The sequence below is a fragment of the Gopherus flavomarginatus genome, chromosome 12, assembly GCF_025201925.1.
Source record: "Gopherus flavomarginatus isolate rGopFla2 chromosome 12, rGopFla2.mat.asm, whole genome shotgun sequence".
NCBI classification, from domain to species: Eukaryota; Metazoa; Chordata; order Testudines; family Testudinidae; genus Gopherus; species Gopherus flavomarginatus.
The window spans coordinates 14316369-14343036 of NC_066628.1; the positions used below are offsets into that span (position 1 = coordinate 14316369).

A 26668-nucleotide genomic window follows, 5' to 3' on the forward strand; every position below is an offset into this window, starting at 1 on the left:
TGTCTGTGCAGTGGCCAGCACAATGGACCTCTGATCTCAGGTAGAGAAGATACTGCCTATCGCTGTGTGTCAGTGGAGTGCCCGAAACAATGGGGCCCTGATATCAGCTGGGGAAGGAACTGTAACTTGTTCAGTGTCTGTACTGTGCTTGGTATAACCCTGATCTCAGTTGCAGCCTCTTTACTACCACAACAGAAAGGAATAAGAAAAATCTCTTTGGGCAGGAGAACAGGGATTGTTTCTGGAGGTCCACGAAAGACAGTCCTTGGTTGAATTGCAAAGCAGAGGGCAGGGGTGTTGTGTGGGTGAGAGATGGTTTGTGTGGAGTGAGAAAGGGAAGGCAGGTTGTGGGACAGATTAGGTCAGGCTTGTTCTGCAGAGAGGGGGAGAGGCCAGAGGGTTTGTGTGGGTGGAGAGGGCCGGGGCTGTGGAGAGAGCAGAAGGCACCACATAGTCACAGAAGAGGTTACAGTAGCCATGAGAGGTAGAGATGGTTTTGTGCCAATTGCTGTCCCAGCTCAGATCCCCTGGGCGGTTACATTTCTCCTCAGTGCCCTCTGCAGGGCTCCGTGAACCTCCTTGTTCCTCAGCGTGTAGATGACGGGGTTGAGCATGGGGGTCACCATTGTGTAGAAGAGGGATACTATTTTGCCCCGGTGCTGGGAGTAGCTGGATGGAGGCTGTAGATACATGGAAATGCCTGTGCCGTAAAATAGCGACACCACGGCCAGGTGGGAGGTGCAGGTGTTGAAGGCCTTGATCCTGCCTTTCGCTGAACGAATCTTCAGCACAGCGGCACCGATGTAGCCGTAGGACATCAGGATGAAGCCCAGTGGGACCAGCAGGAAAATCACTGAGCTGGCGAGGACCTCGGCCTCATTGGCAGAGGTGTCAACACATGCCAGTTTGAGCAGGGCTGGTATCTCGCAGAAGAGGTTATCAATTTGGTTCTGCCCACACCGGGGCAGCCTCATGGTGCGAATTGTATGCAGCATGGAGTTGCCGAAGCTGCACAACCAAGCAGTGGCCGCCAGCTGCAGGCAGAAGCGGTGGCTCATGATGGCCGTGTAGCGCAGCGGCTGGCAGACAGCGGCATAGCGGTCATAGGCCATGATGGCCAGCAGGAGGCACTCAGTTAAACCCAGAGAGAGGGAGATGTAGAGCTGGGCCACGCAGCCAGCCCAAGAGATGGATTTGTGCATGCTGCGGAAATTCAGCAGCATCTGGGGGCCAACACTGGTGGTGTAACACAGGTCCAGGAAAGAGAGGTTGCTGAGGAAGAAATACATGGGCGTGTGGAGATGAGGATCTAGCAATGAGACCAGGATGATGGTGGTGTTTCCAAGCAAGGTTATGGTGTAGGAGATTAAGATGAGCACAAAGAGCAGCAGCTCCAACTGCGGCCGGTCAGACACACCTAGCAGGATGAATTCCCCCAAGGAGCTTTGGTTTCCATCTTCCCGTGACCCTTTGCCATACATCACCTGTAGGGGCCAGAAAGAATAAGGGTGAAAAATATCCCGCAGCAAGGAGATTTGTGATATTAGGTGCTAGTGCTGGGATTGACAGTGGGTATTTTTGGAATGGAAGCCTTGAGTCCTAGGAGACAAGTAAATGTTAAGTGAATGGATTAGGGAAAGGCTGGAATCTCTAATAACCTGGAATGACCCACCTGCAGCACTGCATACATTTATGCAAAGGTCAGGGAAATCTGTCATCTGTCTGTCTGCAGGGTTGTTGTAGTCGGGTCAGTCCCAGGATACTGGAGAGATGAAGCGGATGAGGTAATATCTTTTATTGGATCTGTTACCAATGGTTTTCAGAACCCACAGCAGGGGCAACTTAACTGTTTCACTCCAGGTGGTGTCAGGGAACACAGCATTTCTGCCTCATGAAATATTAATACAAGTAAGAGGACACTCTCTAACCTGCAGTTTATTAGATTTAAGCTCACACAGACATAAGCAATAGATTTAGAGCAGCCCAGATATTTACCTAAAAACTAGATCGGTATTGAGTAATTAGGAATGGGTTCTCAGTGGACAGTTGCTCACCTACCGGGGAGAAAAGATGTAAAAAAAAAATCTCTCTAAATGGCTTCAGAGGACTGCTCCAGAATCCAGTGTATTCATTAATCTTTTATAACTAAGTTCTGCAAAACACGTAGGTCATAATAACCTTTACAAAATCATCACATTTCCTAACTTTCAATAAACTTCTATCAGAGGTGCCCAGACTCCAGGTCTTCCATACACCAAGGTTTTCAATTTCCCTTGTTGACTTTTCTTTCCCCTCCTCCCATTCTGATTAGCAGAAACTCCCAGCTAGTTTTCACCTTACCTCTAAAAGCTGTTTTCCAATTTACTCTTAACTATCTGGTGTTCCATTTTATTAATTCACCGTGTCTCAATGCACAGAATATGGTTGTAATTACCTTGATTGCATTCTGGGGTACACACATCCATCAAATCTAGCATAACAGAAAAGCTTCCATTGGAGAGAGAGAGAGAAGCTTTTGAGCTCACACAGAGCATTTCTGCAGGTCTGGGAAATGTACTCAGAGTGTCACAGCTAAATGCAAAGTGAAGCAGATTTTTCAGTACAAGTACTTAAAACATATTTCAATGGACCATCCATGGTGAAATGGTCTGTAACATGCTTCCAGTCATAGAGGGGAAAGGAGAGGGAGAAATAAGCTGATGGGGTGGGGTTAGTGGGATATAGATTTTGTCTCTGTTCAGTCTGTGATTTTTAGTGTCCAAGAAAGTTATGAATTTAAGCTCCCAGGCTGGTCTTTTGAAGATTTTGTGCAGGTTTTCTTTGAGGATGAGGATTGATAGGTCATAAATACAGCAATCACTTTGTGTCAAGTTTTCACCCACCGTAATAGGGTATTTTTGTCTTCTATCATTTTCCTGTTTGAGTTCATTCAAAAGTATAGAGATTGTCTGGTTTCACCCACATATTTGTTGTTGGAGCACTTAGTGCACTGGAGGAGATACAGCACATGTTGTGATTGGTGTTTTGTAAAGTATTGAATCTTGAAAACCGTGTTGTGGATGGTGTTGGTCATCACAGAAATGGAAATATGACTGCAGGTTTTGGGTATGTTGTTCTGGCAGGGTCTGGTACCACTTTGAGTTGGTGTTTCCTGCTCTGTGGGGAGCTTTCTTATGATGCTGAGTATGGTGAGCTTGGGGGTTTGTTTGAACGCCAGAAGAAGGGACTCAGGATGTGGACCTCATCAAGTCTGTGTTGTAAATTCATAATCTTGCTAGACACTAAATTAAGAATTGAACAGAGAGGCTGGATATATGGCTTATTATAACAGTCTGTGACCCACTGAGCCTCCTCCTCCAGGTTCTTCCCCTTGCCCATTCCCCTCTATGACGGGAGACAAGTTCACTGGCAACTTTACCTTGAACAATCCCTTGAAATATGTGTTAACTATTTAGGCTTCTGTTCCTCTTTCTACTTAGCTGTGACACTCAGAGCACCTTTTCCTGCTCTGTGTAAGCTCAAAACCTTGTCTCTCTCACCAACAAAAGTTGCTCACCTACCTTGTCTCTCTGCATTTCTAAGATAGCGGTCAATATGATATCAAACACTGCACGTATCTAGCATTCATCACATCCTCATTCAATCTCTTCTCCCCCATGTTATACATTTTCAACTTTCCCCCCATCCTCACTTTCATCTTCATTCCTGTTCTCCCACTTCTCTCCTCCCCTCCTCTAACTCTATCAGTGTCACCCAAAAGGGCTGGGAATGTTAAAAGTACTTTGGACTCCCTGACAGGAACCTGGGCACCTACTGAGGCTTTTATACCTCTGAATAAGTACATCCATGCATGTGAGACTTGGAAGGAAGAAGTGGGGGAGAGAAATCTGAGTGCTAAAGAAAACAAGGAGGAAGATACAGTTGGTGATGGTTGTCAGAGAGCAATGCTGTTTGGCCATTTTTTCAAAAATGGCTTGTGGGCAGAAAGATGAAGACAAGGCGTGGAGATAAGTTGAAAGGAAACAAACTCCTCAGCAGCAAAGTTGAGAGACATTAGTTAAACTTGCTGGGTCATTGGCTATTGTTTCCAAAAAGCTGGAATGAGCTGGGGAGGTGCTGTGGGATTGATGGAAAACCAGTATAAAAAAGTGACTCTGGCAATTGCATTCTGCCCAATGTACTGGCAGTCTCACACAGTGCAGTGATGGCCATGGGGTAATAGGAGTACAAATGGAATGATGACATGGGGATTCGTCCTGCTTTGAGCAGGGGTTGGACTAGATGACCTTTCGAGGTCCCTTCCAACACTAATCTTCTATGATTCTATGATTCTATGGGAAGAGTCTAGAAGATATTAAGGTGAGTGAGTGAGAGGGGAAGGGAGGATCTTATCTCAAAGAATGGTCCAGAGGATAAGTCCTGGCTGAGGACTCCGGAAAGCTGGCTTCAGTACCCAGCACTGACACAGAGTCACTGGGTGATTTTGGGATAGTGACTTCGACTCTCTGAGTCTGAGGTCGCATCTCTAAAGTGAGAACAATAATCTTCCTTTTCTCCCTCCATTTATCTGTCTTGCCTACTTAGATTGGGGCATGGATTGTGTGTCCTTCATTTACTATGAGTCTGTGCAGCACCCAAAAGAACAGGGCCCTGATCTCTAGGGTGACCAGACAGCAAGTGTGAAAAATTGGAACATGGGGTGGGGCGCAATAGAAGCCTAAATAAGAAAAAGACCGAAAAATCGGGACCGTCCCTATAAAATCGGGACATCTGGTCACCCTGCTGATCTCAGCTGGGTAAGGGACTGTCTCTCTCTGTGTGTCTGTGCAGTGCCTGGCACGGTGGGGAACTCACCTCTGTGGGAGCTTCTAGGTTCAACTGTAATATAACTTGTTGGTACCCACTGAGGAACTGCTCCAGAGAGAGACTGAGGGAGAAAGAAACTTTAGGAGGAAAGTAAGGCAGGAGAGAGGGTTGATTAAAAAGAGAACTGCTCCTGATACTCCAGTGAGATTCACCACTGGAGATCCATGCACCCGCTGGACTCCCACCAAGGCTCTGTCCAGCCAGTTCAGATTGGGGCCACAGTGTCTGTGCTATTGATAAACCTATGCTGGTAAGAACCCTGATTTTGGAGATGTGGCATGAAACATCTATCCATCCTAATCATCATAATCCCCTGGTCAGTCTGTCTGTCTGTCTTCATTCATTGTGCTGTTCCCTTCCCCACTCCCTTGCTCTGACTATTTCAAACCTCCTCTTCCCCGACTCACCTCCATTCACCTCCTGGTCTGCTGTCTTCAAACCGCTCCTGCCTGAACAGCTCTGGGCTCTTCACATGCTCCGATACCAGACAGAGTCTTAGCTGCAGTCCCTGCTCCCCTTCACTGAAACCCGCTCTGTTCTTGCGGAGCCCGGAGATGAGGCACCCCAGGCCGAGGGGCTGAATGCCTAGAGGTTTTGGGAGGAGGCCGGTAAGGAAACCAGCTAACTCTGTCCACCTGCTGTGTGGGCAGCACACCTACCTCTGGCTCAGGAAACCTCAGCCAGGTGAGGATGCCCAAAGCCTATCTCAGTGGGAAGGGGCTCCTGAGAACCCAGCAACTGCAGTGCTGGGAACATTAGAAAAACCAGAGATGAGAGAGAGAGAGTTACTGTGTGTGTGGGGGCTGACAGAGGCTAGGCATGGGGGGATGGAAGTAGAGAGGAGGAGTCAGATGGAGAGAAGGATAGATGTGGAGAAAGAGAGGAAGTCAGAGGTGAATTGTTAGAAGAACAGACAAAGGCAGAGGACAATAAAGAAAGAGAGACATGGACAGAAAAGGAGAGAGCTGGATAGATGCAGAAATGTACGGTGGATGGCTAGAAGGACGGCTGGCTAGCCAGACCCCTCTACAGCCGTCCTTGTGTCTGCCAGCTTTCGGGGATGGTATCTCTATGTGTCTGGGTGGGCTGAGGTCCAAAGCACAGCCAGGAAGGGCCCCGTGTCTCTGAGACTGCAGGTGTCTCCTCTCACACAGCTCAGCTCTGTCCCAGACTTCTAAGGGCCATGTGCGGGGAGGGAGACAAATCTTTATGTTGTCAGAGCTGGAGAGTATGGGGAGAATTTCCTCCCTGCATCGTCCCCAAGGGGCTGGCACTCAGCTGGTGATGTTTGCGGAACCCCAAGGACCAGGGTTGACAGTTTTGTGGGGAAAGTTAGGTCAGGCCAAGGGGCTGGTAAATAACAGCTTAACCCTGATTTATACCCAGAACCTGGAAAAAAGAATTGCATCAGTGTCCAACAGCATAGAACAAATCTTTTCAATCTTCCGATACCTGCATTTACACTTGATGAATAGGCTTGTTCTACACACTACAGAAACTTGACAATGACCTTTTGCAAAAGGACATGGGGTACTGGAATAACTGGACAGTTACCTGGTACAGAAGGGTATGTGGCACTTGAGTAACTGGACAATGACCTGATGCAGAAGGATATGTGGTATCAGTCTGGCTGGCAAAGGATCTGGTGCCAAAACATTCAGCCCCTCTCTGTGACAGAGGAAAGTCTGGGACTGGTACCAATTGTCCCTGGCAGAGTAAGTGCCCTCATTAGACTCCAGAATTTGACATGCTGGGCATTGTTAGAGTCTTGGCTCCTGGCTCCCGCTGGGGGATCCAGCAATCAGGACTTATTAAAAATGTGCTGTTTTTTACATGGCCCCTGATGAGTCTCCTTGTGGGGCCATTAAAAAGTTTTCTGCTTCAGATTAAGAAGGGAATCTAAGTGAATCCAAAGGGAGTCAAACTCAAGCGAGCCCCATGAGCAGTGGGAGAGTTTTTGTGTTCATTTCCAGTGGAATAAGGGGGCCCAGAGATCACAGCTGTTAGCATGATCCTGTCACTTACACAACACTAAGCAGTCAAACCTGGTTCAGGGTTCTGAGTTCAGAGACCGCATCCGGCTCAGTCCCATGGGCAAAACACTAGAAAATTCATGCCAGAGTCTGGAAATGTATTGAATCAGATGCACCAGAGGAAAAAGAATTTCAACACAAGACATACATCAATTTGAATCTGCCATTGGCTTGTTCTGAGACCTGAACGTAACCCAAACTTTTCAAAAGCCCCTTTCAGACAGGATAACAATTAGACTCTCTTCTTTTGTCAGACAATCCCTCACAGTGGGAAAGAAAGGCTTTTAGTTCAATTGATGGCTGTGACTGGTGGTTTCCTGTCTCGAACAAAAGACTGACACAGCAGATAGGATGGCAGTACAGCTTTTCTAGCTCTCTAGGTAAGAGGTGGCTGTTCAGTCTTAGCATCCAGGACAAGTATGCTGCTCTAAGTCATTAGACCACACTCTCCTCTCACAGCTGGGGAGAGAAACCAGGAGTCCTGACTTCTAGTCCTGTCTACTAGCTGTCTCTGCAGGGCGGATAAAGGATCTAGCAGCAGGACAGGTTGCTTGTAGGTGAACTGGTCTTGTGTATTTAGTGCTGTCGGAAAGGGGTTCTATCTCTGGCTCCACAGAAGTGCATGTAGCTGGATCTGCATTTCCTGACTGATCCGCACAGCATCCACCCCCTGGTTTGTGGGAAAATCACTGGACAAGTGTGTGACTTATTCCCTGGTGGGTTCTCTGCTTGGGGAGGCAGCTCCTCCTTATCCAAGCATCCAACCATTGCTCTGAATCCTCAGTGGAGATTGGAGAAAAGACCCCACGCCTTTGTTGAGGCCTTGATCTCTTTTCTAAGAAGTGCTAGGTCCCTCTCCTTCTCCTCTGAGCTGACTGGCCTGTACACAAAGACCTTCATGGCCAGCTTACAGATCTCCTGGCTGGAGAAGGTAGGTGGAGCACGAGTGCCAGCTGGAGAGGAGGAGCACATGGGTCCTGCCAGGAGTGGATGGCACGGTGCTGTACCACTAGTGCAGCCGGAAGAGCAGGAGTGCTGATGAGAGCAGGATCACCTGGTGCAGGATGGTGACTCTGGTGAACATCTTGCCCAAGTGTCGAAGTAGGTGCAGTTTAACATGAGAAGAGGGAAGATGCCGCCAAACTATCCATATCTGAGAATTAAATAGAGAGGTGGCAATGCTGATGGTGATTTTAGATCACTATTCAATAAGATAGAATCAGAGGGATTATATATTAAGTGTATGTCTGGTCTGTGCTGGCTGCAGCTGATGACTCTCAGATGCCACATCGCTCAGTCTTCTCCAAGCAGAGCCAGGTTTGTTCATGGATGGAGCCAAGGAAGGACACAGTGCAGTGCCCAACACGATCTGCCAGGCCTTTTCACACTCTTCTGCCTTCTGGGGCTCCTGGTGACTGACTCTGGTTTCCAAGTCCCAGCACCATGTGGTGCTGATCAGACATGATCAGAGAGATTAAAATGCAAACCTCTTAGATGGGAAAGGCTCCATATCCCATTGTCTGCCCCCCAGAGCCAGCCAGTCTCCCTGACCTGAGACTGGATTGGAGCTGCTGCCCCACAAAGAACCAAGCCACCCAGTCCCAACTCATTTCTCTGGCTCATCCTTTTTCTCCAGAATAACCTCCCCAGCACCCTCCTTAGGGCTCCTAGACATCCTGGTTCCTCAGCGTGTAGATCGGGGAGTTGAGCATGGAGGCGATGATGCCACAGAAGAGGAAGATCATCTTGCCCTGGTCCTGCGAGTAGCTGGATGCAGGCTGTGGATACATGGAAATGGCCATACCATAGAAGAGTGACACCACGGCCAGGTGGGAGACGCAGGTGCTGAAGGCCTTGAGCATGTCCTGGGCTGAGCGAATCCTCAGCACTGTGGTGACAATGTAGCTGTGGGAGACCAGGATGAGACCCAGTGGCACCATCAGGAAGAGACCACTGACAGCAAATGCCTAGGCCTCATTGGCAGAGGTGTTGACACAAGCCAGCTTGAGCAGGACTAGCTCCTCATAGAAGAAGTGGTTGACTCAGTTCTGGCCACACTGGAGCAGCGGCACGGTCAGAATGGTCTGCAGGATGGAGTTGCCAAAACTGCACAACCATACGGTGGCTGCCATCTGCAGGGAGAGGCAGTGACTCATGATGATTGTGTAGTGCAGCGGCTGGCAGATGATGACGTAGTGGTTGTAGGCCAAGAGAGCCAGCAGGAGGCACTTCGTGCCAGCCAGCGAGAGGAAGATGTAGAGCTGGGATATGCTGCCTGCCCAGGTGATAAACTGATGGGCGCTGCAGAAGTTCACCAGCATTCGAGGAACAGCGCTGATGATGTAGCAAAGGCAGAGCCGGTATTAGACCTATTCCACCAACTCCCCTGAACTGGGCCCCGTGCCTAAGAGCACCCTGCACCCAGTGAGAATCCCTTCCCTGGCTAAAGACACCTTTTTAATTTTTACTCACCTGGCAGTGCTCTAGGTCTTCGGTGGCACTTTGGTCGCGGGTTCTTCCCTCCCTCTGGGTCTTCGGTAGCACTTCGCGGTGGGTCGTTCGTTTGCTCTGGGTCTTCGGTGGTGGGTCCGTCAGTGCTGCCGAAGACTTGGAGCGAGAGATGGGACAGATGTTTAAACATGTTGCAGGAGCCCATTTAAAGTGAAGTGGGCAATAAACATGAAGTGGGAAATTAACACCTCTGCAGTTGTCAGACAATGGAAGGTAAGTAGACTGCAGGGTGTGTTACAAATTGTTGTACTGGGCCTGTAATGGTCCCTCACTCTTCCCCTCAGATAGAGGCCACTCAGGCTGGTCCTTCTTGCCAGGTCCAGAGTCCGCAGGACAGCTTCAAGCCCACAATAGGGCTCTGCGATCAATAGTTCTAGTCAGGTTTTAAACTGGTTTTGGGTGGCCCCAGCTGTCGGCCCTTAAACAGAGTCTATCAGGGCTGGCTTTGGCCTGAGTGGGACTCAGGCAGCCAGCAAAAAAACAGTGTATGGGGGAGTGGGTCAGAGAGGCTCCTCTTCAGGCCTAGTGCTTCTCTGAACAGTTTAGGGAGCCAGCCATCCTCGAGTGGGGTGGCGGGGGACATGGGCCCACCTTACTCCACCATGTCCCTGCCCAGGGCCCTGACAGAAGCAAGATTGTCTGCTCCTGGGTTGGTGGGGATCCAGCCCCAACATGCCAACTGAGCCACCACTGGCTCTGCAGCCAGCTGCTCCATGGCTGCCCCTGGCAACTTCCTGCCAGCCTGGGGCTTGGTACCTCTAGCATCCAGGCCTCTTCCGGCTCTTCAGGGTATACGGCGGCAGGCATGCCTGGCCAATCCTTGTCAGCATCTGAGGATCAGGAACAGTCAGGCGAATGTTCCTCTTGCGGATGTGGCCGAATAGGCAGAGCGTCCTTCTCCTCCACCAGCTCTCTCTCAACTGTGCTGCAGAGCTGGCCTTTTATACTTCCGGCCACGCCCTGATTCTTCCGGCTAGGGGGGCAGGGCAATCTAGGATCTGCTCTCCAAGGGAAGTGTAATGGTGCCTTGCTCTCCCGCTTGGCAGGAGGCCACTCAGCCTCACTACAGGGCCATAAAACCAGAGTCTCAGTTAAGTCCAGGCTTTTCAGTGTTCAGAATGTCACAGCCCCAAGGACCTCCTCACTCAGGGGGTCCCACGGGGAGGCAGATCAGCCTTGTATGTTGCTAATGCTGGTGCAGGCAATGGAAAGTTTGTCAGGAAGGGTCAAAGGTGTGAGTGTGGAATGAAAGATTCTTTCAAAGGTTGCAAGAGGCCAAAGAGGGAGAGAGAGAGCAGAGAATGGGTTAACTGAACACTTCGTCTAGCTTAGTCTGAAGATAAGACACTGACTCCAGTCCAAGCCACAGCACACATCTGATTCTCGGCTCCCGGCCTAGAAAGAAGGAGACCTATTCCACTCCGAACAGCCATAAGAAAGGAGGATTCAGCTGAACAGAACTGCAGGGGCTGCAAAAATGAGCGAGACAGTGAAGACCAGTGGTGAGGGAGGGGGGACAACCGTTTTCGCATCCCTGAGGCTGGTGTGTTTTGGGAAAGCTGAGAAAACCACAGAAGGCCGGTTTGGACTGGTACAAAGAGAACCAGGAACAGAGGTCCCTAAACAAAACTCCTCAAAAAGAACCCGGGACTTAAAAACCCTCCTGGGAGCCGAAGCAAGTTAGAGATCAGCAGCGCACCCTGGATGACCGGTGCATGGGAGAAGATGTTAGGAACTGACATCTAGAATAAATGCCTAATCTTTCCCTGGTAATGTCACAGAGTATGAGTAACACAGGTTAATTTTAGGTCATGTTAAAAAGTATTTCCATGTATCTGCATTACCTTTGTTGCCTTTCAGTTTATTGGAGTTGTCAATTAATTATCAAACATTAACAACTAACCATTAATAATTGCTATGATGACACCTAAATGCACTCATTTAACACTGCATTTCCTGAATTTCAGAGGTTTCATCAACCATTCCTACCAATCTATAGATCCAGAATCCAAACCCAATAACTTTTTAACCACTCAGTTTTGTATCTGGTTCTTGGTGTGAGACACTAGATGAGCGCAGGGAAAGTCCACTGGTGTCCATTTCATGTGGTTTCTGCAACTGGTTTGTTCCCCAGCTCTGCTCAGGAAAACATTATAAGCACCGGCAATTCTGAAGTGGTAATTTTTTGCAGGAGGATCCATGTCAGGATCCCCATGACAGAACCCCAAATTTGGACTTCTGACTGCACTCTGCCCCTGATGTGGCACTGCAAATTACAAGGTAATATACCTATTTGTGTTCATTTTAGATCACTTTGAAAAACTGGCTGATAAACAGAAATTTATCAATCTATCTGTCTACGATCTATGTCTGAAAGGAGTTAATTACATGGAAAGATTGAAAAAATTTAATGTGTGTAGGTTGTCTATATGATTATCTCAATTATTATTACTATTAATTAATAAATAATATAATATCTTGTGTATTAAGAAAGATGTGGACAAACTGAAGAGAATACAGAGGACAGCAACAAAAATGATCAAGGTTTAGAAAACATGACCTGTGAGGAAAGGCTGAAAGAACTTGGCATGTGTAGTCTAGAGGACAAAAGGCTGATCGAGAACCTGGAAACAGTGTTCAAATATATGAAAAGTTGTTATAAAGAGGATGGTGATCAATGGTTCTCTATGTCCATCCAGGGTGGGACAAGAAGTAATGACCTTAGCCTGTACTAACAGATTCAGGTTAGCTATTAAGAAAATTTTCTAAGGGCAAGTCTACACTTTAAAACGCTGCATCGGCTCAGCTGCTCTAAGCCTGTTGGAGAGAGCTTTGAAAAGCAATAACTCACTTGTCATACTGTCATGACAAAATGTGTGTAGCAACATTCTATATAAAGTAATAAACATAAGCTGAAATTAGGTCTGAAATGCATTTACCTGCAGTTTCTTGGACACAAAGGAGTCTAGCCAGGTGTCATCAACATTGATGGGTAATCACCTATCAAGTGGCCAGTCTTATGCAAGGAAGAGGGGCAGGAACAATCCGATCTGCATGTAAACAAACAGCAACCTGGCACATCTTTCACCAAGAGACTCTTTGTCTCCATCCTAACAGCAGGAATGTAATTTATCTAGGCATAACTCTCAATAAAATTCATTTCAAAGAGGGACTGGACAATAAAAGTGGGGGTCAGAAACATCCCAAGGTATATCTCCCTATTCATCTCTCTCTCTTTCCCCTAAGATGACAAAGAAACAGTCTTTGGACTTTGGGAGCCGATCCTGGCCTGAGAATTGGCTCAGCAATGTTACTAGGAGCATGTGGTAAGGGATTTCACCTTGAACTGAGTCTACTTTGTTAAGGTTTATTGCTAGGAAGTGATTTATTTTTATTTCTCTTTTAACCTTTTCTGACTTTAATGCCTTACACTTGTACTCACTTAAAATCTCTCTCTTTGTAGTGAAATAAACGTGTTTTTTCCATAATCCATACTGATTCATTGATGCATTTAAACTGAATTGTATGAGTAACTCCATTTAACGTAGCAAACTGTGGGATATTGCTCCCCTCACAGGGCAACAGACCTAAAATATCTGAACTGCCCAGGAGAGGGCTGGGCAGTACAGAACTAACATTGGGAGGGGAAAGGGGAAATTCTTGACTAGGAATGTGTTGGGATCACCCTATTAACCAGGAACTCAGGTCTTGCATATGGTTAATTGGATGTACTCTAGGTTCCACACCTCAGAGTCCCCACCCAGCAGACTTGTGCCCCCAAAGTTCATCTGTCAGTGGAGAGAAAACTAAGGACAGAATTAACTATAAAGCAAACTGGTTTATTAAACAGTGATGCAAACAGGAAACAGTAACTTATGGGACATCCAGCAAAACAGCATACATATTTGGGGAGGAGTAGCTGAGTGGTTTGGGTATTAGCCTGCTAAATTCAGGGTTGTGAATTGAATCCCTGAGGGGACCATTTAGGGAACTGAGGTAAAAAATCTGTTTGGGGGTTGGTCCTGCTTTGAGCAGAGGGTTGGACAAGATGACTGTAATATTCCATGATTCAGAGAGGCTATTAACATTTTTTTATGCTAGGTTTAGAAGTGAATCAAAGTGTGTCAAGAGGGATTCAACCTCGGGGAGCGTTACACGTGCTGGGGAGAAGCGCAGCACAAAGACAACTAATAGGAACACACCAGTCCACAGGCTGGATCTCTCCTGGGTCCTTCCAGTCCCCATCTTCAACAGTGGCCAATGCCAGCTTCAGAGAAAGTGTCACCACAGGCTTTGTGGACAGCTGGGAAATTTCTTGCTAACCCTTGTAAGTCTGTGATTCACTTACACCTTAGGGAATGACACCGCTACAAAAACATGCCCACACTGTCCAGTCTAATTGATCTTTCCCTCCCTCACCTCTAGTGTAAACCAGGGATAAAACCATCAGGCAATAATGCTGAATCTCCTCCTGCAAAAGACATTTTCAAAACCATGAGCTCAGCAGTGATCTAGTAATGCAATATGGGGCTTCTTTTTCTCTAGGGGGCTCCGGCTCCGATCCAACCACAGGTTGAGCAGACGGGCTCAGACGTGTCTATATAAGGGGTAGGCAACCTATAGCATGGGTGCCGAAGGCCGCACATGAGCTGATTTTCAGTGGCATTCACACTGCCCGGGTCCTGGCCACCAGTCCAGGGGACTCTGCATTTTAATTTAAATTTAAATGAAGCTTCTTATATATTTAAAAAACCTTATTTACTTTACATACAACAATAGTTTAGTTATATATTACAGACTTATAGAAAGAGACCTTCTAAAAATGTTAAAATGTATTACTGGCACGTGAAACCTTAAATTAGAGTGAATAAATGAAGATTCGGCACACCACTTCTGAAAGGTTGCCGACCTCTGGTCTATATTATAGCATTCTGTTCCATTTAGGTGTCTGTGCTGGGCTAATAACTGGGCACTTTCAGACTTAAAAATAAACTGAATACCTATACCTATCTGTCTAAATCCTGACGCTATCTAGCTATCTATCTACATCCCTACCTACCTACCTGTTGTTTGCAGTTTTATTGTAGCCATGTTGGTCTCAGGATGTTAGAGAGAGAAGGTGGTGAGGTAATATCTTTTATTGGACAAACTTCTCCATGTAGCTCGACAGAAGTTGGTCCAATAAAAGATATTATCTCACTAACCTTGTCTCACTAAAATACATCTACCTATCCAGCCTCCTAGCCTGCTGGGCTAGCTATCTAAAACTTCAGTCAGTACAGAGGGCCCAGAGAATGAAGTGAAGCTGGAGGCATATTTATTAACTCAGGCACTCAGCCGTCAGGTTGCAGAGGTGAGGTCTGCCACTACAGAGCAAAGTCACTGAATGACTATTCTGCCCAGAGGCATCAGAGCATAAAGGGAAGATTGAACCAAGAGAGCAACTTCCTTGGATGTGGTTCAGTATCAGACTGTTGCAGTTAGTGAGGGTCAGGCTACTAGAGAGGAATATGAACCAAGATTTACAAAAGTGACTGGTGATTTTAGGTATCTGATTTGATGCAGTGTTGCCAACGAAAGTCTCACAGTGCTAGATCTTCTCCTGAAAGATCTTCTCCTGTGCAGCACCTGGAAGAATGTGCTTACAATAAAAAATAGTTTTAAAAAGAAACATTTCTAGCTCTCATGGAGATGGAGAAAAAACCTGCAATGTGATACAAGAATGATCTAAATCTCAGAAACTGGAAGGCAAAGAAAAAGAACCCGACAGTTATAATTTAATTAAATCTCACAATTTTAAAGACAATCTTACTATTTCAGAGCATGATACATTATTTTTAAATGCCTGGTTTTCAGGGAACCTGGACCACTTGCCTTCTGAAAATCAGGTGCCTTTAAGGTGGGGATTTGCAGGATCCCAGTGTCCTTGGGTATTTTGGTGTACTAGGGGAGATTTTACCTTTCATCACCTCAGTCATCATTTTCAGCACCTCCCCCTGTTTGCCGGCCAGTTTCTGAACAGCTTCTTTTAAACTTTCTGGTGTTAACTGTTTTTGGGGAAGAATCGTTTTCCTGGGAGATACATTACCTAGGCCTTCACTTTGTGTACGAGGGTTGGTCTTGGCCATCTCTTCCACAGGAACTTCCTTTAATTCAGACCATGTAATGACAGCTTACACGAGTTCAGGGAAATTCTTACTGGGCTCGTCTTTAAACCTCTTCTTCATTTCACAGTGGAGGGAGTCATTCCTGGAGCCTCAGCACTAACTATACTTTCAGGACCATATTCATGTCCCGAACTTCTTGTAGGTCCCAGCATTTCACCTGGCTCATTCTCTCCTAGAGCTCATATGAGTAGGCCTGAATGGTCTCACCTGGATTCTGTGTCAGCTCACAGAATTCTTTGAGTCTGGTTCTAATAGTTACTTTGTCTCATATACTTCTAAGAGAATCTGAAATGTCTTCTCTACGTCTGGCTTATCAGCTGTTGCCATGAACATCACTGTGGATCTGTCCTGGCCTTTGAAATGCTCTTCCACAAAATCCACATGATCTTCTTCAGGTACTCTCAACACCCATAGACCTGCCTTCACTGATTCAATCCAGTCTTCAGTTGTGATGTCCAATAGTTTTGCTCAGAAGGCACTAAACTCATATATCTTCCTGTCTCATGGAACATGGCCTGGATCTCAGCTAGGGCAGGGACTGATTCTCAATTAAAAAGACTAAACTGTCTTTCTACTTTTTTACTTACAAAATTGGAACAGAAGATTAGAGAGCCTGTAGGTATGTGTGGTCACTCTCAGAGCCTAGAGAGAACAAAGCAAAACCCAAAACTACAAACAAAGGCTTCCATTCACCGAGATTTGAAAGTATCTTGTTTCCTGATTGGTCCTCTGGTCAGGTGTTTTTTTGGTTCCCTGTTTGTTAACCCTTTACAGGTAAAAGAGACATTAACCCTTAACTATCTGTTTATGACAGTAGTTAATCCACCTCCCTGAGAAATGGTAGGTATGTCAGTGGGAGAAGCTCTCCTGCCCACAGAGCATGGTCTACACCCGGGGTTAGGTTGGTATAACTACCTCGCTCCGCGGTGTGGATTTTTCACATCCCTGAGAGATGCACTTATACCGATATTAGTTTCTAGTGTAGACCTGGCCTTATTCTGTTTCCCATGCCCTTTATAGGCGTTTGGCAGAAGAGATAGATATAGTGCCCTGCACTGTGCATTACATTGCTGTTATTATTTGAGGGGTAGCTCAGTGGTTTGCACAATAGTCTCCTAAACCCAGGGTTGTGAGCTCAACCCTTGAGGGGGCTACTTAGAGGTCTGCAACAAAATAAGTACTTGGTTTTGCTGGTGAAGGCAGGGGGCTGGACTCAATGACTTTTTCAGGGTCCCTTCCAGTGCTATGAGATAGATATATCTCATATATTACTATAAACATGCTCCTTTCACTTGTAGAGCTACTGTAAAACTCTTAAACCAGGTCACTACCAGCTTAGAAGTCCCCTTTGTGAGGTTGTGGCAGTTTAGGAAGCAAAGAGGTCTGGGAGGAGCTCAGACTCATAAATTCAGAAGGAAAGTGAAGGAGGAAGTGGGGCCCAGACAAGGGGAGAAACTTCAGCTATTACAACATATACAAATATTCCAGTAAAGTTAAGTTCTGACTGTGGTCACAGATCAGCAAGTTGAGAATATGTTAAATTTCAAGAATCTTAGGATAAAAAAAAAAAATCCAAAAAGCATCGCTAAATCTTGAACATTTAAAAATCTGGGCAGTGCCAATTTAAAGTTACACTTCACAGATGAAGTGAACCTTAATTTACTTATTCAGTAGCATGGGCGGTGCGTGAAAAAATGGTTATTCACCTTCCTGTAACTGTTGTTCTTTGAGATGTGTTGCTCATGTCCATTCCAATCAAGTCACTCAAAAGCCCAAGTTCAGGAGTCGGGGTTGGAGTCTTCCACTGACTGGAGTACTGCTCGTCTGAAGGCCACATCATCCCTGGCCTGCTGGGTAAACTCATAGTGCGTGGCGAAAGTGTGTATGGAGGACCATGTCGCTGCCCTGCAGATTTCTTGAGTGGAGACCTGAGGTAGGAATGCTGTAGATGAAGCCTGCACCCTGGTGGAGTGTGCAGCGATTGGAGGTGCAGGAACACTTGCCAGGTTGTAGCACTCATGAATACAGGACGCTATCCATGACAAGATGCATTGGGATGACACAGACTGACCTTTAATCCTGTTCGTCACTGCCACAAATAACCGATTTTCTGAACGGTTTCATTCTCGCAATGTAAAAGGCCAGCACCCTGCAGACATCCAAAGAGTGGATCCTCTGCTCCCTGCCACTGGAACGCGGCTTAGGGTAGAAGACTGGGAGAAAGGTGTCCTGGTTGATGTGAAACTGTGACACAACCTTTGGGAGGAAAGGAGGGTGAGGTCTGAGCTGAACCATGGTTTATGGAGCCTCTGAAGTCAGGGCCCTGAGCTCAGACATCCTCCTGGCTGAGGTTATCGCTACCAGGAAAGTGACCTTGTAAGGGAGGTAGAGCAGGGAGCATAAGCATAAAAAGGACCAAGTTGAGGTCCCAGGCTAGGACAGGCTGATGGACATTAGGATATAGCCCATTGAGCCCTCTTAGGAATCAGCTGACCATGGGGTTAGCAAACACAGATTGGCCCTGCATGCCCTGGTGGAAGACCGAGATAACGGCTAAGTGCACCCTTAATGAAGACATCGAGCGTCCCTCCTGCTTCAGATGGAGGAGGTAGTCCAGAATGAGCAACACTGAAGCTAGCATTGAAAATCAGACTGAAAAATCTCTTCACTTGTCAAGGTATGTGGCTCTCGTAGGAGGTTTCCTTCTGCCAAGGAGGACCTGTCTAACCTGGTCTGAACTGGAAAGCATCAACAGATTTAATCATGGAGTTTCCATGCCATAAGATGAAGCGACTGGAGTTTCAGGTGTTGGAGACACCTGTGATCTTGTGTGGGAAGGAGCAAGGTAATCGGGGCTCCCATGGACATGTTTAGGAGAGATGTGTACCAGGGCTGATGGGGCCAGGCCGGTGCTATCAGTATGACCTAAGCCCAATCTCTGTGGATTTGAGAATGAGCTGTATGTGTGGAAAAGCGTATAGGAGAGACCCTCCCTAATGGAGGAGGAACCAGGGCTGGCTCTAGCCATTTCGCTGCCCCAAGCACGGCGGCAAGCCGTGGGGTGCGCTCTGCCACTCGTCGGTCCCACGGCTCCGGTGGACCTCCCACAGCCGTCCCTGCGGAGGGTCCACTGGTCCCATAGCTCTGATGGACCTCCCACAGGCGTCCCTGTGGAGGGTCCGCTGGTCCCATGGCTCTGGTGGACCTCCCACAGGTGCCCCTGCGGAGGGTCCACTGGTCCCGTGGCTCTGGTGGACCTCCCACAGGCGTCCCTGCGGAGAATCCATTGGTCCTGCGGCTCTGGTGGACCTCCTGCAGGCGTCCCTGCGGAGGATCCGTTGGTCCCGCGGCTCTGGTGGACCTCCCGCAGGTGTGCCTGCGGATGCTCCACCGGAGCCTCGGGACCAGCGGCCCTCTGCAGGCACGCCTGCGGGAGGTCCACCGGAGCCACCTGCCATCCTCCCAGCAACCGGCAGAGCGCCCCCCGCGGCATGCCGCTCCAAACACACGCTTGGTGCGCTGGGGCCTGGAGCCGGCCCTGGGAGGAACGCATCCACGCTGGAGCCAGAGCTGTGATTTTGGAAGGAGCAGAATTGCTGGTAATTCCTGTAATGTTGCATGTCGAAAAGGTCTATCTGGGGAAAAACCCACCTCTGGAAGATTGAAATTGCAATGCCCGGGCAAAGGGACCACCTGTGGCTGTGAAACGACCTGCTGAGGTGGTCCGACAGCTCGTTCTGTACCCCGGGGAGGTACAATGCCTGCAGGAGTATTGAATGTTCTACACAGAAGTCCCAAAGCATGATGGCTTCCTGGCACAGGGAAGAGGAGAGTGCAGCCCCCCCGTTTGTTGATATGGAACATTGCTGTTGTATTGTCCATCATTACTGATACACTGTCCGGTTAGGTAAGGAGGGAAGGTCTCACATGCTAAGCTCACTGCTTTCATCTTTCTGACATTGATGTGGAGACCCAGATCTGCTTGAGACCAGAGGCCTTGAGTCCTGCGGTCTCCTGGATGAACTTCCCAGCCCAAGTCTGAGGCATCCGCCACCAGTGACAGGGACGGCTGTGGGGCAGCAAAGGGAACCCCTGAGCACACCTCCTGAGTGTCGATACGCCACCGGAAGGAGTTGAGGACAGGGTGAGGCAGGATCACGATCCTGTCCAAGATGTCTCAGGTTGGGTGATAGACTGACATGAGCTGTGACAGAAGTGGTCGAAGCCTGAGTCTGGCATGCTGCACCACGTAGGTATAGACAGCCATGTGTCTCAGAAGTTTCAGGAAGTTCCTTGCTGTAGTGGTGGGGAACTGTCTGAGGCCTTGAATGATATCGTTGAGGGCCTGAAACCTTGCCTGTGACAGGTAAGCCCTGGCTTGAGTCGAGTCCAGTACTACCCCTATGAACTCTATCCTCTGGACGGGGGACAGAGTTCATTTTGCTTCATTTAGAAGTAGACCCAGGCTGTCGAAGGTGTCTCTGATGAATCTGACCTGAGCTTTCACTTGGGTCCTGGAGCAGCCTTTAATCAACAAATCGTTGAGCTATGGAAATACCTGTACCTGGTGCCTTTGCAAGAACATGGCGACGACTGCCATGCACTGGTGAAGACTCGAGTTGCTGCTGACAGGCTGAATGGAAGGACAGTAAATTGGTAGTGGGTACTGTTGACCAGAAACCTGAGGTACTTCTTGTGGGGCTTGGTGATTGCAATATGAAAATATGCATCCTTCAAGTCAAGGGCGGCATACCAGACTGCTGGATGTAGTGTTGGGATGATGGAGGCCAAGGAGATCATGTGGAACCTGAGTTTCTTCACAAACTTGTTGAATTCTCGCAGGTCCAGGATAGGCCTGAGGCAGCCTTTGGCTTTCGGTATTAGGAAATACCGGGAATAAAAGCCCTCGCCCCGTGTTCCTGAGGAACCTCCTCCACTGCCCCTAGTGATAGGAGTGACTACACTTCCTGGATAAGGAGCTCCTTGTGAGAAGGGTCCCTGAAGAGGGATGGGGAAGGAGGGTGGAAAGCAGGAGGGCACAGAATTGGATGGAGTATCCTGTCTCTACCATGTGGAGGACCCAGCAGTCTGAAGTGATACGGAACCATGCACTGTAGAAAAGGGACAGTCGGAAAGAAAAGGTAAGGTGGGGTAGATCCAGTTTCTGATCTGGTGCAAAATCCTCGACCACACCTTCAAAAGGTTGGTTTAGGGCTAGAAAGTGGTTTGGGTTGGCCAGAACTGTGACCTGAAGATGGGTGTTGTCTCTTCCTGCCACTCCAGTTCCTCCTCTGAGAACTGTCTTGGTGGCTCTGCTGATGGAATCTCGGAAGAGGTTGTGGGCGGAAGTGTCTCCACTGTGTGACGGGAGTGTGCAGGCCCAAAGACTTGAGGGTGGCTCGTGAGTCTTTCAGGCTGTGCAGTCCCTCCTGTCTAGTCAGAAAACAAGAATCACACCCTCAGGTGGGAGGTCCTGAATGGTCTATTGGACCTTGTAAGGAAGCCCTGAGCCTTGGAGCTAGGAGTCCCTTCTCATTGCCACCCCAGTAGCCATGACCCTAGTGGCAGACCCCTAGGTGAAGGTGAAGGTTGAGAATCTCTCGAGGCATCTACATAGACTTACATGTAGTGCTGAGGAGGAGCCGGTGGTCGTGGTACATATAAGTACCAATGACATAGGGAAGGGTAGGAGAGACATCCTGGAGGCCAAATTTAGGCTGCTAGGAAAGAGACTGAAATCTGGGACCTCTATGGTGGCATTCTCAGAAATGCTTTCAGTTCCACATGCAGGGCCAAGTAGGCAGGCAGAGCTTCAGAGTCTCAATGCGTGGATGAGACAATGGTGTAGAGAGGACGGGTTCAGATTCATTAGGAACTGGGGAAACTTTTGGGTAGGAGATGCCTATACAAGGAGGATGGGTTCCACCTAAACCAAAGTGGATCCAGACTGCTGGCACTTAACATTTAAAAGGTTGCAGAGCAGTTTTTAAACTAAGAGATGGGGGAAAGCAGATTGCTGTAGAGGAGTATGTGGATCGGACAGAGACTTCTCTTAGAGGAGAGTCTATTGATAGAGATTTATTTAGGTTTTAATCAGGAGAGGATGGAAGGGGACAAAGTATGGGCCAGATCAGATGAGAAGCATTGACATAAAAAAGAATCTGACACATTAGAAAAGGGCAGACAAATAAACAGGGACAAGTTTTTAAAGTGTTTGTACACAAATGCTAGAAGTCTAAATGATAAGATGGATGAACTAGAGTGCCTTGTTTCAAAGGACGATATTGATATAATATGCATCACAGAAACCTGGTGGAGTGAGGACAATCAATGGGACACAATCATTCTGGGGTACAAAATATATCGGAAGGACAGAACAGGTCATGCGGGGTGGGTAGTGGCACTATATGTGAAAGAAAATGTAGACTCGAAGTAAAAATCTTAAATGAATCCACATGTTCCATAGAATCTCTATGGATAGTAATTTCATGCTCTAATAAGAATATAACAGTAGGGATCTGTTATCGACCACCTGACCAGCACAGTGATAGTGATGATGAAATGCTAAGGGAGGTTAGAGAGGCTATCAAAATAAAGAATTCAATAATAACGGGGGATTTCTATTATTTCCATATTGACTGGGTACGTCACCTCAGGACAAAATTTCTTTATACTTTAAATGACTGCTTCTTGGGGCAGCTGGTACAGGAACCCACAAGGAGAGAGGCAACTCTTGTTTAAGTCCTGAGTGGAGTGCAGGATCTATAAATAAATACATATGGAGCTATTCCTATTGCATAGAACTGAAAGGGACCCTGAAATGTCATTGAGTCTAGCCCCCTACCTTCAGTAGCAGGGCTAAGTACTGATTTTGCCCCATGTCCCTAAGTGACCCCCTCAAGGAGTGAGCTCACAACCTGGGGTTTAGCAGGCCAGTGCTCAAACCACTGAGCTATCCCTTCCCCCTCTGTTCTGTCATGTAACTATAACAGGACCACTTGGAAATAGTGACCATAATATAATGACATTTAACATTCCTGTGGTGGGAAGAACATCTCAACAGCCCAACACTGTGGCATTTAATTTCAGAAAGGGGAACTATGCAAAAATGAAGAGGTTAGTTAAACAGAAATTAAAAGGTACAATGACTAGAGTGAAATCCCTGCAAGCTGCGTGGACACTTTTCAAAGACACCATAATAGAGGCTCAATTTAAATGTATACCCCAAATTAAAAAAACACAGTAAAAGAACTAAATAAGAGCCACTGTGGCATAACAACCATGTAAAAGAAGCAGTGAGAGATAAAAAGGCATCTTTTAAAAAGTGGAAGTCAAATCCTGGTGAGGTAAATAGAAAGGAGCATGAACACTGCCAAATTAAATGTAAAAATGTAATAAGAAAAGCCAAAAAGGAGTTTGAAGAACAGTTAGCCAAAAACTCAAAAAGTAATAACAAAATGTTTTTTAAGTACATCAGAAGCAGGAAGCCTGCTAAACAACCGGGGGAGCGCGGGGCCCTGGACGATCGAGATACAAAAGGAGCACTTAAAGATGATACAGTCATTGTGGAGAAACTCAATAAATTCTTTGCTTCAGTCTTCATGGCTGAGGAAGTTAAGGAGTTTCCCAATCCTGAGCCATCCTTTGTAGGTGACAAATCTGAGGAATTGTCACAAATTGAAGTGTCACTAGAGGAGGTTTTGGAATTAATTGATAAGTAAAAAGTCACTGGGACCAGATGGTATTCACCCAAGAGTTCTGAAAGAACTCAAATGTGAAATTGTGGAACTATTAACTATGGTTTGTAACCTGTCCTTTAAATCAGCTTCTGTACCCAATGACTGGAAGATAGCTAATGTAATGCCAATATTTAAAAAGGGCTGTAGAGGTGATTCCGGCAATTACAGTCTAACGTCAGTACCGGGCAAATTAGTTGAAATAACAGTAAAGAGTAAAATTGTCAGACACATAGAAGAACATAAATTGTTGGGCAAAAGTCAACATGATCTCTGTAAAGGGAAATCATATTTTACTAATCTATTAGAGTTCTTTGAAGGGGTCAACAAACATGTGGACAAGGGGGATTCAGTGGAGGTAGTATACTTAGATTTCCAGAAAGCCTTTGACAAGGTCCCTCACCAAAGGCTCTTACGTAAATCAAGTTGTCATGGGATAAGAGAGAAGATCTTTTCATGGACTGAGAACTGGTTAAAAGACAGGGAACAAAGGGTAGGAATAAATGGTAAATTTTCAGAATGGAGAGGGTTAACCAGTAGTGTTCCCCAAGGGTCACTCCTAGGACCAATCCTATTCAACTTATTCATAAATGATCTGGAGAAAGGGGTAAACAGTGAGGTGGCAAGTTTGCAGATGATACTAAACTGCTCAAGATAGTTAAGACCAAAGCAGACTGTGAAGAACTTCAAAAAGATCTCACAAAACTAAGTGATTGGGCAACAAAATGGCAAATGAAATTTAATGTGGATAAATGTAAAGTAATGCACATGGGAAAAAATAACCTCAACTATACATACAATATGATGGGGTCTAATTTAGCTACAACTAATCAGGAATGAGATCTTGGAGTCATCATGGATAGTTCTCTGAAGACGTCCCTCAGTGTGCAGCAGCAGTCAAAAAAGCAAACAGGATGTTAGGAATCATTAAAAAAGAGATAGAGAATAAGACGGAGAATATCTTATTGCCCTTATATAAACCCATGGTACGACCACATCTTGAATACTGTGTACAGGTTTGGTCTCCTCATCTCAAAAAAAGATATACTGGTATTAGAAAAGGTTCAGAGAAGGGCAACTAAAATGAGTAGGGGCTTGGAACGGGTCCCATATGAGGAGAGAGTAAAGAGGCTAGGATTTTTCAGCTTGGAGAAGAGGAGACTAAGGGGGGATATAATAGAGGTATATAAAATCATGAGTGGTGTGAAGAAAGTGAATAAGGAAAAGTTATTTACTTGTTCCCATAATATAAGAACTAGGGGCCACCAAATGAAATTAATGGGCAGCAGGTTTAAAACAAATAAAAGGAAGTTCTTCTTTATGCAGCGCACAGTCGACTTGTGGAAATCCTTGCCTGAAGAGGTTGCGAAGGCTAGGACTATAACAGGGTTTAAAAGAGAACTAGATAAATTCATGGAGGTTAAGTCCATTAATGGCTATTAGCCAGGATGGGTAAGGAATGGTGTCCCTAGCCTCTGTTTGTCAAAGGGTGGAGATGGACTGCAGGAGAGAGGTCATTTGGTCATTACCTGTTAGGTTCACTCCCTCTGGGGCACCTGGCATTGGCCACTGTCAGTAGACAGGATACTAGTCTGGATGGATCTTTGGTCTGACACAGTATGGCCGTTCTTATGTATGACTGAATTCCTGATTAACGCTTCTATGCGTATGTGTATACTGTAGCTGGAAAGTGCAATTCCCAGCAGTGGCTGGCCACCTGAGTTCAATCCCTCCAGACACCCTGGGTATGCATGTGCATATCTAGTCAAAGCCACTGCCTATGCTGCTGTGGCCACACAAGTGTGGAGATAGAACATGCATGTATACCCAAACTGGGAATGATGCCTTCCAGCTGCTGTGTGGATGAGTTTCTTTTTTTTTTACGAGTACTAGATGGGAACCAGTCATAGGAGTAAGGATTGCAGATATTAGTTATAGTCTGTGAAGGGCTCTGAGTTCTTTTGGAATGAAAGATATGAAAGATGTTATACTGGTTGAATTTTTTTAATTCCTAAATGATAAACATTTTCATGGACATTTTGAATGTCCATTAAAAGATGAGGGCAAAAGTTCTTACGAAATTTTCCTGAAAATTCTCCCAGCTGTAAACTTGGTTGAAAATATTTCAATCAAAAATGTCCTGTATTTTTTGAATTTCAACCTAATTTTCATGAAATTCTCCTCTGCCTTCTCCCAGTTTTTGTCCACCTGTAATAAGTATTGAATAATATTAACAATAATTTTAAAAAAGTTAAATAAGACCTTGATCCTGCCAACATTTACAGTCATGTTTAATTTGAATTTAGTGGGACTACTCACATGCATAAAGTTATGCACATACTATTGTTGTTGGGCTGGATTTACATCTTATGCGTCCCTAGGCCCACCCCCCGACCCCCCTGCCTACAGCTGACCTTCATGTTTTCCATTAAAAATGAAACAAAAAGAAATATAAGCACAGCCTCTCTGAGAAGGCACGAGACCGTCCACCACACACGGCGCTCCCAGCCCAAGATGGGGCACAGCCCACCTGCCCCAAGCAAGATGCAAGGGAGGAGTGTACCTCTCCCCACAGTTAGCAGTCCCTGAGTGCCTTCCGTCCCTCCCATAGCCCGGCATGGCAGCTGCACTCCTGCTCTGCCTGTGCAAGTAAATGTGTGCCATCCATGCCCCTTCCTCTCCCTGCTTGGCATGGGGCGGAAGCAGTGGGACAGCTGAGATTGGGAAGGGACTGGGACATTCCCAGCACCTTCAGCAGCCACCTCTCCTGGCCGTAGCTCACAGCACCCCCTACTTGGGCTGACCTGGACTCTCAACCTGCTCCAGCCCTACGTGCTGAGCGGCCACCAACCCATGTCAGGAGCCCGCCCATCTGCAGGGGAGCTGTGTGCATTAACTTTAACTTTTAACCCACTTTTAACTTTTAGGTGCCCCTAGGAAACCTGTGCCCCTAGGCACGTGTCTACTGTGCCTAATTGGAAATCTGGCCCTGCAGTAGGGACAGTGTGACCTCCTGCATATTGCAGGCCACAGAACCTTGCCCACCGACTCCTGTAATAAACCCTGATCCTCTGGCTGAGTTACCCAAGTCCTCAAATCATGGTTTAAAGATGTCAAGTTACAGAGAATTCACCATTTACACTAGTTTTAATCTGCGATTGAGGTTCCCCATGCTGCAGAGGAGGGTGAAACCCGCGCCCCCAGGGTCTCTGCCAATCTGATCCAGAGGAAAATTTCTTCCTAACCCCATATATGGTGGTCAGTTGGACCTAACAGCCAGACACCAGGGAAAGAACTCTCTGTAGTAACTCAGAGACCTTCCCATCTAGTGTCCCATCACCAGCCATTGGAGATA

General features: G+C 46.8%; 1 protein-coding gene and 2 pseudogenes across 1 annotated transcript; 1 reads left to right on the forward strand and 2 right to left on the reverse strand.

The window, feature by feature from the left end:
• Positions 1 to 26668, forward strand: part of LOC127033161 (L-amino-acid oxidase-like) — a 59701-nt pseudogene that overhangs the window by 18396 nt on the left and 14637 nt on the right.
• On the reverse strand, positions 519 to 1481 carry LOC127033160 (olfactory receptor 2G3-like). Its single transcript, XM_050920965.1, has one exon. The coding sequence runs from the start codon at positions 1479 to 1481 to the stop codon at positions 519 to 521; it is 963 nt and encodes a 320-aa protein (XP_050776922.1).
• Positions 8567 to 9271, reverse strand: LOC127032872 (olfactory receptor 2B2-like; annotated as a pseudogene).